This window comes from Prionailurus bengalensis, chromosome B2 (genome assembly GCF_016509475.1).
Source record: "Prionailurus bengalensis isolate Pbe53 chromosome B2, Fcat_Pben_1.1_paternal_pri, whole genome shotgun sequence".
In the NCBI taxonomy this organism is placed as follows: domain Eukaryota; kingdom Metazoa; phylum Chordata; class Mammalia; order Carnivora; family Felidae; genus Prionailurus; species Prionailurus bengalensis.
The window spans coordinates 105,869,333-105,882,472 of record NC_057349.1 but is presented as its reverse complement, the minus strand read 5'-3'; the positions used below and the strand labels follow the sequence as shown (position 1 = coordinate 105,882,472).

The window sequence follows — 13,140 nt, the reverse complement described above, 5'->3', positions numbered from 1 at the left end:
AAGAACTATTTCTTGACACAGAGGAATATTAAGTAAGAAGTGGGTCATTTTGCCTAGAACACATTAGAATGAAGGAAAAGTCTTTGTTGTAGGATGATGCAACAGTGAACTTGCCTGCAGATGGCACCTTCTATAACTATATTACTTATTTGATCTATTTGCTGGGCCACTAAAAGTACAGCAGCATTTCTGACCAATGTAGGAGTTGGACTTAGGAGGTAGCATGGTAATGGTACGAAGAATGATGTTTTGGAGTTGTCTTCACTCTGGGCTCCCCATTTTTATCTGTGAGGCCTTGGGAAGAATAGATAATCTCACTGAGTCTTGGGTTCCCCATGTCAAAAATGGGGATAATTCCTACTTCATACCTTGGTTTTCAGATTTAAGTGAGATACGTAAAGTGCCTGGGACAATGTTTGGCAAAGAGAGGTGCTTGGTGAATATCAATTCCTCTTCCTAGTCCCCCGGGGCTGAGCTTTTGAGATAACATTATAGAAGTATTCTTGATAGATCCCTGAAGTTCTCATGGATATCATGTTAGTACGTGCTTTCAAATTATGTGGAGGTGCAGGAGTGATTTGCTGACTCACCATGTTTATGCTGGCATACATAAAAAATAACTGCTACTAATTCATTTTGTTTTGAGACATGGACTGGTATAACAACAGCCTCTACTACAGCGACACGAAAGGTGATGTTCATGTGTGGCTGCTGAATGGGACGGATATCTCAGAGAATTATCGCATACCCAATATTGCAGGAGCAGGGGCTTTAGCTTTTGATTGGCTGGGTCAATTTCTCTACTGGGCTGGAAGGACGTATGTGGTAAGTTAAAGCTCAGCATTCTGGATGCTCTAGAACAATACCCAACCACTTCAGTGGCTGGGAGTTTTCATGTCGTTTTTCATACTTGTGTGCCACCTATGCTATTATTTATTTAATATTTGTCTCTAAACATACTCACTTTTTAGCTGAAAGGGATTTATGGGTAAAGAAAACTTTATATCGCTGTTTGTTGTACTAGTTGTATATTTTCAATAATAGCTTTTTAAAAAAACTTTTTAATGTTTATTTATTTTTGAGAGAGAGAGAGAGACAGAGTGTGGGTGGGAGAGATGAAGAGAGAGAGGGAGACACAGAATTCAAAGCGGGCTCCAGACTCTGAGCTGTCAGCACCGAGCCCGATGCGGGGCTTGAGCCCACGGACCGTGAGATCATGACCTGAGCCAAAGTGGGGTGCTTACCCGACTGAGCCACCCAGGTGCTCCATAATATCTTAAATATATTAAAATGTTCACATGTGGGTCAGTGCCCTGGAGGAAGATGGCATACTCCAAAGACCCAGTGAAGGAAACCCAATGGAGGGACTATTTTCAAAGGTGTAGAGAGGGCTAAGGAAAATGAACAAAGGATGGTGAAACATGCCCTGGGCTAGTAAGTGTGGGAAGTTAGAACCACCTTTAGGCACATGGGGGCACGGGGACGAAGGGGGAAGAACATGGTAAGGGCTAGCTATGGGAGTTGCTGACATGAAACCCAGCCACTGTCAAAAGGTATGTTCTGGAAAGGAGTGGCCTGGGGGAGTAAGCACCTGAACCCTCTTTCTTTCTTCCCTCTGATCTGCCCTTACTTCCACTGGCTGCATGCCATTGGAAGCCAGAAAGTGAGAGTCCAGTTGGTGTAGTCTATGGACACCAGCCTCCGCAGTTGTAGAGTGGGGTGGGGAGGATGGAGAGTGTAGCTGGATGCAACCTGAAGATGTCGTGTACGTCTGTGTTGTGGTACATTTTGAAGAGAGGGATGGTTAGCGATGAGCATACTGGTCTGAAAGATCAAGAAATACAGTCCTGGAATCATTTTCTAATCAGGAGGGTGCTTGTTGTCCACTTATCTATTCATTCAACAATCATTTATCTGTTACCAATGTGTTGGGAGCCATGAAGATAGGCATAGTAGGGAATATAAAGTTAATAGTAGATATGTATCTGTTTTAAAAAATCAGCTTTAGGAGGCATAACTCACATACAATAAAATTAATTTATTGTATAAAAGGTACTGGGTTTTAGTATGTCCAGTGTTGTGCAACCAACCCTTGTTGTCCTTGCTCTTTTGATGAGATAAAATACATATATAAATAATAGAAGAAGGGGTGGCTCAGTCAGTTAAGCAGCCGACTCTTGATTTTGGCTAGGTCCTGATCTCATGGTTCACGGATTTGAACCCTGCTTTGGGCTCTGCACTGACAGCATGGAGCCTGCTTAGGATTCTCTCTCTCCCTCTTTCTACACCCTCCCCTCAAAAAAATAATAGAAGAAGCATACAAAGCAATGTATTTAGAGGCAAAGCAATGTGGTGTAGTCTGAATTCATAAGTGCCAGTGATATGCAGGTGGAATGGAGTTGAGTGGGGTAAATCCGAGAATACACCCTAAAATTGATTAGTTTAAAAATAGTTAAAAAGGGGCGCCTGGGTGGCGTAGTCGGTTGAGCGTCCAACTTCAGCCAGGTCACGATCTCGAGGTCCGTGAGTTTGAGCCCCGCGTCGGGCTCTGGGCTGATGGCTCAGAGCCTGGAGCCTGTTTCCGATTCTGTGTCTCCCTCTCTCTCTGCCCCTCCCCCGTTCATGCTCTGTGTCTCTCTGTCCCAAAAATAAATAAACGTTGAAAAAAAAAATTAAAAAAAATAAAAATAGTTAAAAAAAAAAGTTTTGAAGGAGGAAGTGTAAGAGTGAATATAAAAACTGGTTTCAAGGGGCGCCTGGGTGGCTCAGTCGGTTAAGCGGCCGACTTCGGCTCAGGTCACGATCTCACACTCTGTGAGTTCGAGCCCTGCATCGGGCTCTGTGCTGACCGCTCAGAGCCTGGAGCCTGTTTCCGATTCTGTGTCTCCCTCTCTCTCTGACCCTCCCCCGTTCATGCTCTGTCTCTCTCTGTCTCAAAAATAAATAAACGTTAAAAAAAAATTAAAAATAAAAGTGTTTTCAAGTATTTTCTCTGTCTCTTATAAAACTGTTTAACTCTAGGAAAAATTACTTAAATTCCTTGAACCTAGTTAACTTGTGATAGAAATCCTTTAGAGGCATAATATTAGGGTTACAAAATCTAATATTTCAAGATAAAAATGTTCTGTGCCTGACACCCAATCACCCAATAAGTACTCAGTAATTAATATCAGGGAAATATACTGAAAAAAAACAGCAAGGAGAGACGTCATCATTTATCAGGATGTATACATCTTCTCCAGGAGTCTAATCAAATACACTTTTTTTTAAATTTTTTTTTAAATTTTTTTTTTCAACGTTTATTTATTTTTGGGACAGAGAGAGACAGAGCATGAACGGGGGAGGGGCAGAGAGAGAGAGGGAGACACAGAATCAGAAACAGGCTCCAGGCTCTGAGCCATCAGCCCAGAGCCTGACGCGGGGCTCGAACTCACGGACCGCAAGATCGTGACTTGGCTGAAGTCGGACGCTTAACCGACTGCGCCACCCAGGCGCCCCTAAATTTTTTTTTTTAACATTCATTTATTTTTGAGACAGAGAGAGACAGAGCAGGAATGGGGGAGGGGCAGAGAGAGAAGGAGACACAGAATCAGAAGCAGGTTCCAGGCTCCGAGCCATCAGCCCAGGGCCTGACGCGGGGCTCGAACTCACGGACCGCGAGATCGTGACCTGGCTGAAGTCGGATGCTTAACCAACTACGCCACCCAGGCGCCCCTACACTTTTTTAAAAATATCTCTCTCTTTTTAAAAATTTTAATCCAAGTTGGCTAACATATAGTGTAATAATGGTTTCAGGAGTAGAATTTAGTGATTCATCACTTACATACAACACTCAGTGCTCATCCCAACAAGTGCCCTCCTTAGTGCCTATCGTCCATTTATCTTATCCCCCCACCGACCTCCCCTCCAGCAACCCTTAGTTTGTTTTCTGTCTTTAAGAGTGTCGTGTGGGCTGCCTCCTTCTCTGCTTTGATCTTATTTTTTTCTTTCCTTTCCTTTATGTTCATCTGTTTTGTTTCTTAAATTCCACATATGAATGAAATCATATGACATTTGTCTCTCTCTGACTTATTTCGCTTAGCATAATACACTCTAGTTCCATCCACGTTGTTGCAAATGGCAAGATTTTATTCTTTTTGATTGCTGAGTAACAATCCATTGTATGTATATACCACATCTTCTTTATCCATTCATCAGTCGATGGACTTTTAGGCTCTTTCCATATAATTTGGCTATTGTTGATAGCACTGCTATAAATATTGGGGTGCATGTGCCCCTTCAAATTGGCATCTTTGTATCCTTTGTATAAATACCTAGTAATGCAATTGCTATCCAATACATTCTTATCTAGCAGTGTTTGAATTGTGCGGTTGTATGATTAGGAAAACTAAGTATTTTAATTCAAAGTAAATTTGCCTCCTTTTTTTCCCTAGAGTCCTGAAAAGAGAGAAGCTCAACGAGGGCAGCTTCCATGACTGTTTTGCTCCCAAGGCTTTGCACACTACCCAGTACACAGTGCTAATAAACATTCACAGTGGGAAGAATGTAACAATTTACTAACAATTGCAACACACTATTAAAATTTTTTTTTTTTTAGCATTTATTTATGTTTGAGACACAGAGAGAGCATGAACAGGGGAGGGTCAGAGAAAGAGGGAGACACAGAATCTGAAACAGGCTCCAGGCTCTGAGCCGTCAGCGCAGAGCCCGACGCGGGGCTCAAACTCACGGACCGTGAGATCATGACCTGAGCCAAAGTCGGACGCTTAACCGACTGAGCCACCCAGGCACCTCTGCAACACACTATTAAGAAATGACAGTGTCATTTGAAAATTATTAATCAACCCTACTATTATGTTTTATAGATACAAAGGCAGTCTCTGTTGACAGGGCACACGGACATTGTGACCCATGTGAAGTTGCTGGTGAACGACATGGCGGTGGATTCGGTCGGAGGATATCTCTATTGGACCACACTACACTCAGTTGAAAGCACCAGGCTAAACGGAGAAAGTTCCCTTGTAATACAGGCACAGCCTTGGTTTTCTGGGAGAAAGGTGACAACTTAAAAATAAGACCTGATCATTTAGTCATACTAAATAGTGCTATCGAATAGTTACGATAATACTGTTTCTGCTTGTTGGGAATAGTTAAGGTAGAATCTGAAAGGAAATACTGTTACAGTAAGATCTTGGTGTAACCAAATTTTTTCTAAGTCTTATTTGATTGTCATAATAATTAAACACATTAAGATACAATATGGAGATGTTTACACTTTGCTGTATCTTGAAAGGACCTGCACTTAAAAGCACTTTAATTTCTGACTGTTTTTATAATCTTCAGGAATTGTATTGGCTATTTTAGAGCTTCTTATTGAGTAATGAGTAGATGTTTTATTATCTTTGATCAATTTTGGGTACTGACTGCTCTAGAAACTGTGACTCCTAGCAAATTATTTCACTTCTCTTTGCTTCCTTGTCTGAAAAATGGGAATGTTAGCAATTGTCCTACCTCTTAGGGTTGTTGCAAAGATTAAATGAGATAATTAATGTGAGATGCTGAGAACAGTGGGAGGCACATGGTAACTACTCAGTGCTTAAGCTCTTATTATTGCAACTAAATCTGAAAAGCACACCTGATATAGGAACATTTCTAAAACAGATGTTACTTCCTCAGTTTCTAGAAGCAAAACTTATTTTTCTTGATCTTCAACTTCTACAAGCAATACCTATCTTCTTGATACCCTGCAGCTATCTGAATTTTGTCTCTCCTGTTCATAAATTTCTGAATTTTGTGTTTCCTGTAGGAAATTTAGAAATCACAGAAAAGCATGAAAAAGAAAGAAAGCACTCATACTATTTCTACCTAGGATATTCCTTAATTTTTTTCTTATTGTTTTAATCATTTTTTTTCTGCCAGTAGAGATAAATCACCCATAATATAAATAAACCAGATCATTTATAAACAAATTATTGAGTCACATGATCCCCAATTCTAGGATTTTTAAAAATTATTCAGGGGCGCCTGGGTGGCGCAGTCGGTTAGGCGTCCGACTTCAGCCAGGTCACGATCTCACGGTCCGTGAGTTCGAGCCCCGCGTCGGGCTCTGGGCTGATGGCTCGGAGCCTGGAGCCTGTTTCCGATTCTGTGTCTCCCTCTCTCTCTGCCCCTCCCCCGTTCATGCTCTGTCTCTCTCTGTCCCAAAAATAAATAAACGTTGAAAAAAAAAAAATTAAAAAAAAAAAATTATTCATTCATTTATTTATTTATTTATTTATTTATTTATTTTTTAAATTGAGACATAATTGACATAGAACATTACATTAGTTTCAGTTGTATATACAGATTATAGCACAGATATTTAAAAGAAATGCAATTTTTTTTCCACGGGCATTTTTTTTTTAAGTTTTACTTATTTACTTTGAAAGAAAAAAAAAGAGAGTGAGCAGGGAAGGGGCAGCAAGAAAGAGAGAGAGAGAATCTCAAGCAGGATCTGCACTGTCAGCGTAAAGCCCCGTATGGGGCTTGAACTCACAAACCATGAGATCATGACCTGAGCTGAAATCAAGAGTCAGACACTTAACCAACTGAGCCACCCACACTCCCCTAAAAGAAATACAAATTTACGCAGAGATTAATCATTTCTGTCAAATAATGAAAGCATCCCTTAATTTTATTTTGGAAACTTTGAGTCTGAATATAGGAAAAGTATATCTTTTTATGTCTCTATAAGTGCTGGGAGAAAGCACTTTTATTTTTGTTTTTTTTTATTTTTTAAATTTTTTTTTCAACGTTTATTTATTTTTGGGACAGAGAGAGACAGAGCATGAACGGGGGAGGGGCAGAGAGAGAGGGAGACACAGAATCGGAAACAGGCTCCAGGCTCCGAGCCATCAGCCCAGAGCCTGACGCGGGGCTCGAACTCCCGGACCGCGAGATCGTGACCTGGCTGAAGTCGGACGCTTAACTGACTGCGCCACCCAGGCGCCCCAGCACTTTTATTTTTGTAAAAGCATATTAAAGATAAAAAAAATATTATCTCAAGAGTAACTTTCTGTCTGTTCCTGGGAATTTGTCAGTAATGTCCCCCAGTGCTCTGATCTTGTTGTTTGAGTAATGTTCACTCTGGAAAGTTCTACAGTGGCCATAGGGACTTTTTTGTAAATGAGTGGAAAACTAGATTTCTCAGCATCTTTGGGGAAACACATCCTTCTTTAAATTCCCACTCCAAATCCTTCACAGGCTGGGGAGTGCTGCTTGTACAAATCTATAGTTTGGTCCCATGGTTTGATGTCTTACCCATCTGCCTCCATTAATGCTAGTGGGTGTTTTGAAGGTAACATATTTTGCACCGAGCAAAACTCTTCATTTCACTGTCATTCGTTCCTTCATATGTTACTCATAAACTTATCATGGAACCATGAGATACTGTGCAATCAATAGGTGTAATAAAATAAACAGCCAATTATTTATAGAAAGGCTTGATATTTGTGTGATTAAAAGGGAGAATGCAGTGAGACATTCATCTAAAGTGAAAATATAGCCGCTGCCACATATGATGGATCGGGCGGGCTCATATATATATGTAGTGTACGTTACCACAGGATTAAACCTCAAGTTTATAGTTATGCCTTGTTGGCATTTCCAAGGCATGGCTGTTATTAGACAACAGTGGTTACGAAAGATTTATGGAATGTCCTCTGGCTCTGTTTAAATATGGGCTCAAATGACTGATGCAAAGGAATTGGGTAATGACTCAACACCTGAATGTTATCTATGACTTGAATAGCTTGCTGTATTCTAGAACAGGGAGTTGTAGAATGTTCTTTTTTTAAGAGATAAAACAGACTTTTTGATTTAGAAAACTTGAGTGCATCTCATTATGAATAATGAAACAAGATTAACCTGATTTCACTTTAACTGACACAATAATCAATAAATTTCTTTTAGCCTGAGGCAAGTACATGATTCAACTCCCAAAAGGCTGGGGATTGCTAGATAGTTTTTTGTTTGTTTTTTGTTTTTTATTTTGTGGGTAAGGAGTAGACTGAGTTTCCTTGAAGACAGAGGCTGTGATTTATATGACAGCTGGAGGTTTTGCAATTTTGTTAGAGATGTAGCCATCAACTTTAATCCTTGATCTCTCTTAGCCTCTAGGTCTGCTATAGAAAGACTTCACCACTCTGAGGTCATATACCTGGCCAGATATCTCAGCTTATTTGAAAAATTCCTACAAAGCCAAAGAAAGCAAAAGTGTTCCCTTGAATTGTAACTTTGTCTCATGCAATCTATTTCACAGGAGAAGCAGTCTTTCCTCAGGCCTTTCCTGGATGACGGGACATAAAATTAAGGCATGGACTGTAACAAAAAGACAAAGAAAGATTCGTAAGGAGTGGTTTTCAGATGTCATCTGGACATCTGTAGGACCTGGAGTGTGGTTGAAAATTTGTAATAACTTTGCAGGTGCTGCTGATGCTTCTGGTCCAAAAATCATACTTTGAGAACCACCAGAGCTAAGTCTGTGGAAGTCCCTGCCTTCTGAGGATTTTTAGGAAACTTGTGTTTATATCCAAGTTACATAGGAATAGGCATCTCACATAATTTTTTTATTCAGCGAAAGGTAACAATTATCGAGGTTATTATTCCAAAGAGGACATTAAAGAGAAATCTATAGTTTAAGTGTGACTTATTCACAAAAGTCTCCTCCAAACATGTATTTGATTCATTTTCTTATTTTCTATTTAGGTAGTCGCTCTAACTTTAGACCTTAGTGATGGACTCTTGTATTGGTTGGTTCAAGACAGTCAATGCATTCACCTGTACACAGCTGTTCTTCGAGGGCGGAGGTAAGTAATGTCTCTTGAAAACAATCTGTTGAGGATAAGAATGACTTACCCCTCAGTTATGTGACAGTGCATGAACATTCATTATTCTTCCAATAAGCACTTACTAGTTGTCCACTGTTTTTGCAGGCATTGTGCTTGTGGGGAAAGATAGGTTTGTAGGGGCGCCTGGGTGGCTCAGTCGGTTAAGCGGCTGACTTCAGCTCAGGTCATGATCTCGCGGTCCGTGAGTTCGAGCCCCGCGTCGGGCTCTGTGCTGACAGCTCAGAGCCTGGAGCCTGTTTCAGATTCTCTGTCTCCCTCTCTCTGACCCCCCCCCCCCCTGTTCATGCTCTGTCTCTCTCTGTCCCAAAAATAAATAAAAATGTTGAAAAAAAATTAAAAAAAAAGATAGGTTTGTAAACAACTAATGACAGTAGAATATGGTGAATACTGTGATGGGGTAGAAAGAGAGTACAGTGGAGACACTGAGAAGAATGCTCCTCAAGAGCCCAAGAAATGGATAGATGTGTTTTTCTTCTTCTTAACATGATGGAGTTAGGCAGGAATCATCCTGCACGGCACACATGAAGACTGGAGTTGAAAGAAGCACATGAATTATTCTCTCAATCTGTGTCCTCAAACTAAGCCCCTGGTTCTCTTGTTGGCATTTCCACATCTTCCATAGTAATACTGTAAGGTATTTTTTTTCTAGTATTTTTCCTACACTTTCTTTTCTTTTCTTTTTTTTTTTTTTTAACATTTTTGCTTATTAAAATTAGGTGTAATGTACATAATATGAAATGTTCAGATCTTCAGTATTCCACGATATCAGTTTTGACAAGTACATTTTAAGACACAGATATGTCGAGGGGTGCCTGGGTAGCTCAGCTGGTTATGTGTTTGACTCTTAGTTTTGAATAAGGTCATGATCTTATGGTTCATGAGTTTGAGCCTCACATAGGGCTCTGTTTTGACAGTGTGGAGCCTGCTTGGGATTCTCTCTCTCCCTCTCTCTCTGCCCCTCCCCTGCTCAAGCTCTCTCTCTCTCTCAAAAATAAATAAATAAGCACAATAAAGAAAATTTTTAAAAAAGACATATATATGTCCATCATCACAGAAATTTTCCTGTGCCCCTACCCAATCAATCCCCCCTACCCCTGAAATATGTACCTTTTGTGTCTGGCTTCTTTTACTTAGCATAATATCTTTATGATTCATCCATGTTGTTAAGAGTATTAGTCTTTCCTTTTTATTGCTGAGTAGTATTCCATTGCATGAACATACCATAGTTGGCATATCCATTCTCCTCTTTATGGACATTTGGATTACTTCCCGATTTTGGTTATTATGGATAAAATTGTATAAATATTTATACCCAAGGCTTTGGATGTATTGTTGGATAAATACCTATGAGTAGAATTGCTGGGTGATATGGAAGATATATGCTTAACTTCTTAAATAATTTCCCGGTTTTCAGAAGGTTTATACCATTTTACATTTCCTCCAGAGATGTATGACAGTTCTGGTTCATCCACATCCTCCCAACAGTTGGCTTTGGCAATCTTTCAAATTTTCACCATTCATTGGTGTATGTAGCAATATATCATTGTGTTTTTAATTTACACTTCACCAATAACTAATAATTTTCACCACTTTTTAATTTGTTATTGACTATTTATATATTGTCTGTTGTGATGTGACTCTTCAAGTATTTTTCTCACTATTTAATTGGCTGTATATCTTTTCCATATTGAGATGCAGGAGATCTTTATGTATTCTGTATATAAGTCCTTTGTAAAATATATGTGTTGTGAAATTTTTCTCTCAGTGTTTGGCTTACCTATATATTTGTTGGTGGTATATTTTGGTGAGCAGAAGTTTTTAATTTTGACTTACCCAATTTATCAATTATTTTCTTTATGGTTTGTGTTTTCTGTGCCTTCTATAAGGTATCTTTGCCTATCCCAAGGTTGTGAGAATTTTATATGATGTACTTTTTTTTAAACTTTTTTAATGTTTATTTATTTTTGAAGGAGAGAGAGACAGAGTGTGAGTGGGGGAGGGGCAGAAAGAGAGGGAGACACAGAATCGGAAACAGGCTCCAGGCTCTGAGCCATCAGCACAGAGCCCGACGCAGGGCTCGAACTCACGGACCGCGAGATCGTGACCTGAGCTGAAGTCGGACACTTAACCGACTGAGCCACCCAGGTGCCCCTATGATGTACTTTTTATTGTTTTAGCTTCCATATTTAAATATGTGATCCACTTAAAATAAGTTTTTAGATGTTTCTTTCCTTTTCATACGAATATCCAATTGTTCCAGTACCATTTGTTAAAAAGATTTGCCTTATGTTATTTAATTGCTTTGTGCCCTTGTTCAAAATTATTTGACTGAATATATTTTGGTCTATTTTTGGATTCTCTATTCTGTTCCTTTATTATATTTGTCTAATCTCATGCCAATACTACATTTTCTTGATTACTATAAATTTAGAAAAAGACTTAAAGATAGCTAATATTCAGTCCTCAGTTTGTTTTTCTTTTTCAATATTTTTATTCTGGCTATTCTTGATCTTTTGCTTTTCCAAATAAATTTAAAAATCATCTCACTAATTCCTAGAATAAAGCCTGTTGGAATTTTAAGTCTCTTATCAATTTAGGGAGAATGGATATCATAAAATATTGAGTCTTCCAATCACTAAAAATGGTATCTCTCTTCATTTATTTTGGTTTTCTTTAATTTTATTCAGCAGTGTTTTGTATTTTCAGTGTAGAAGTTTTGTTTTGTTTTGTTTTGTTGTTTTGTTTAGAGTAGTTTCCATGCCCAACCTGGGGCTTGAATTCACAACTCCAAGATTACAAGCCGTGTGCTCCAACGACTGAGACAGCCAGGCATTCCAAGAAATTTAGAAATTTTGCACTTCTTTCATTAATTAATCCTGAAGTGTCTGATTTTTAAAATAAAAAAAATGTTTATTTATTTTTCAGAGAGAGTGTGTGAGTAGGGGAGGGGCAGAGAGAGAGGTTTATCAGAGGATTCAAAGTGGGCTTTGTGCTGACAGCAGAAAGCCCAATGCAGGGACTGAACTCATGAACCATGAGACCATGACCTGAGCTGAAGTTGGACACCCATCTGACTGAGCCACCCAGGCTCCCCTCTGAATTTTTTTTTTTTTTTGATGCTTTATAAGTGGTGTTTTCAAAAATTTCATTTTCTAAATTCTTATTACTAATATGGAGAAATTCAATTGATTTTTGTATATTGACTTGGTATCTTGATTCATTGCTAAATTCACTGTTCTGGTTTCATGCAGAAATGCTTTAGGGGGTTATAATAGTCTTTTGCAATGATTTAGGAAACATTCCCTCCTCCTCAATTTTCTGAGTTTTTGATATTAATTCCTCCTTAAATTTTGATAGTATCCACCAGTGAATCCATCTGGGCCTGGAATTTTCTTTGTGGAAAATTGTTTGACTTTAATGTATTTTAGGGGTATAAGGTTATTTAAATTTTTATTTTTCTTGAATCAATTTTGTTAATTCATGTCTTTTAAGGAATTTATCCAGTTTGAATGAGTTGTCAGATTAAATTTAATAATAGTCCCGTGTTATCACTTTAATGTCTATAAGGTCGTTAGTGACGTCCTCATATCTCTGATATTGATACATTTTTTTTTGATCACTCCTGTTAAGGGTTTATCAAATTTATTAATGTTTTTAAAGAACTAGCTTTTAGTTTTGTTGATTTTCCATTTTCAATTTTACTCTTTTCCAGTATTATTTTTATTATTTCTTCTTCTTTTATAATATCCTCTTCTATTTCTAGCTTTTTAAGATGAAAGAAGAAATTGTGTTCACATCATTCTGTTACTATATTTATAATATTGACATTTAAAGCTGTATATTTTTTTAAAGACTGTGTTAGTTGGTATTCCACAAAATTTAGTATGTTGTGTTTTATTTTCTTTCCTAATTTCTAATTTCTAAATATTTTCTAATTTCTCTCATTAGTTTTCTTTGATCCATGTGTTTTTAAAATGTACGTTGCTTAATTGTGGAGTATTTTGGGATTGTTTGGGTATTATTTCTATCAATTTCTAATTTAATATCATTGTGGCTGAAAAACATACACCATATAATTTCAATCTTTTGACATTTATTTAGGCTTATTTTATGGCCCACCATTGGGTATATCAAGATGAATGTTCCATGTGCACTAGAAGAATATTTATTCAGCTAATAATCTGTTGGATTATTAGATTAATTATCATTAGATTAATAGCTGGTATAGTAGTCTATAAGTGTCAAGTACATA

At 38.3% G+C, this 13,140-nt stretch overlaps 1 protein-coding gene across 2 annotated transcripts in view; it reads left to right on the top strand.

Annotated features, from left to right (window-relative positions):
* ROS1 (ROS proto-oncogene 1, receptor tyrosine kinase) overlaps window positions 1–13,140 on the top strand; it is a 122,413-nt gene that overhangs the window by 40,921 nt on the left and 68,352 nt on the right. For both annotated transcript variants that reach the window (XM_043592200.1, XM_043592199.1), the window contains exons 16-18: window positions 647–825; window positions 4,866–5,057; window positions 8,746–8,846. In XM_043592200.1, the coding sequence (XP_043448135.1) occupies window positions 647–825; window positions 4,866–5,057; window positions 8,746–8,846 (472 nt within the window). The remainder of the gene's footprint in view (window positions 1–646; window positions 826–4,865; window positions 5,058–8,745; window positions 8,847–13,140) is intronic.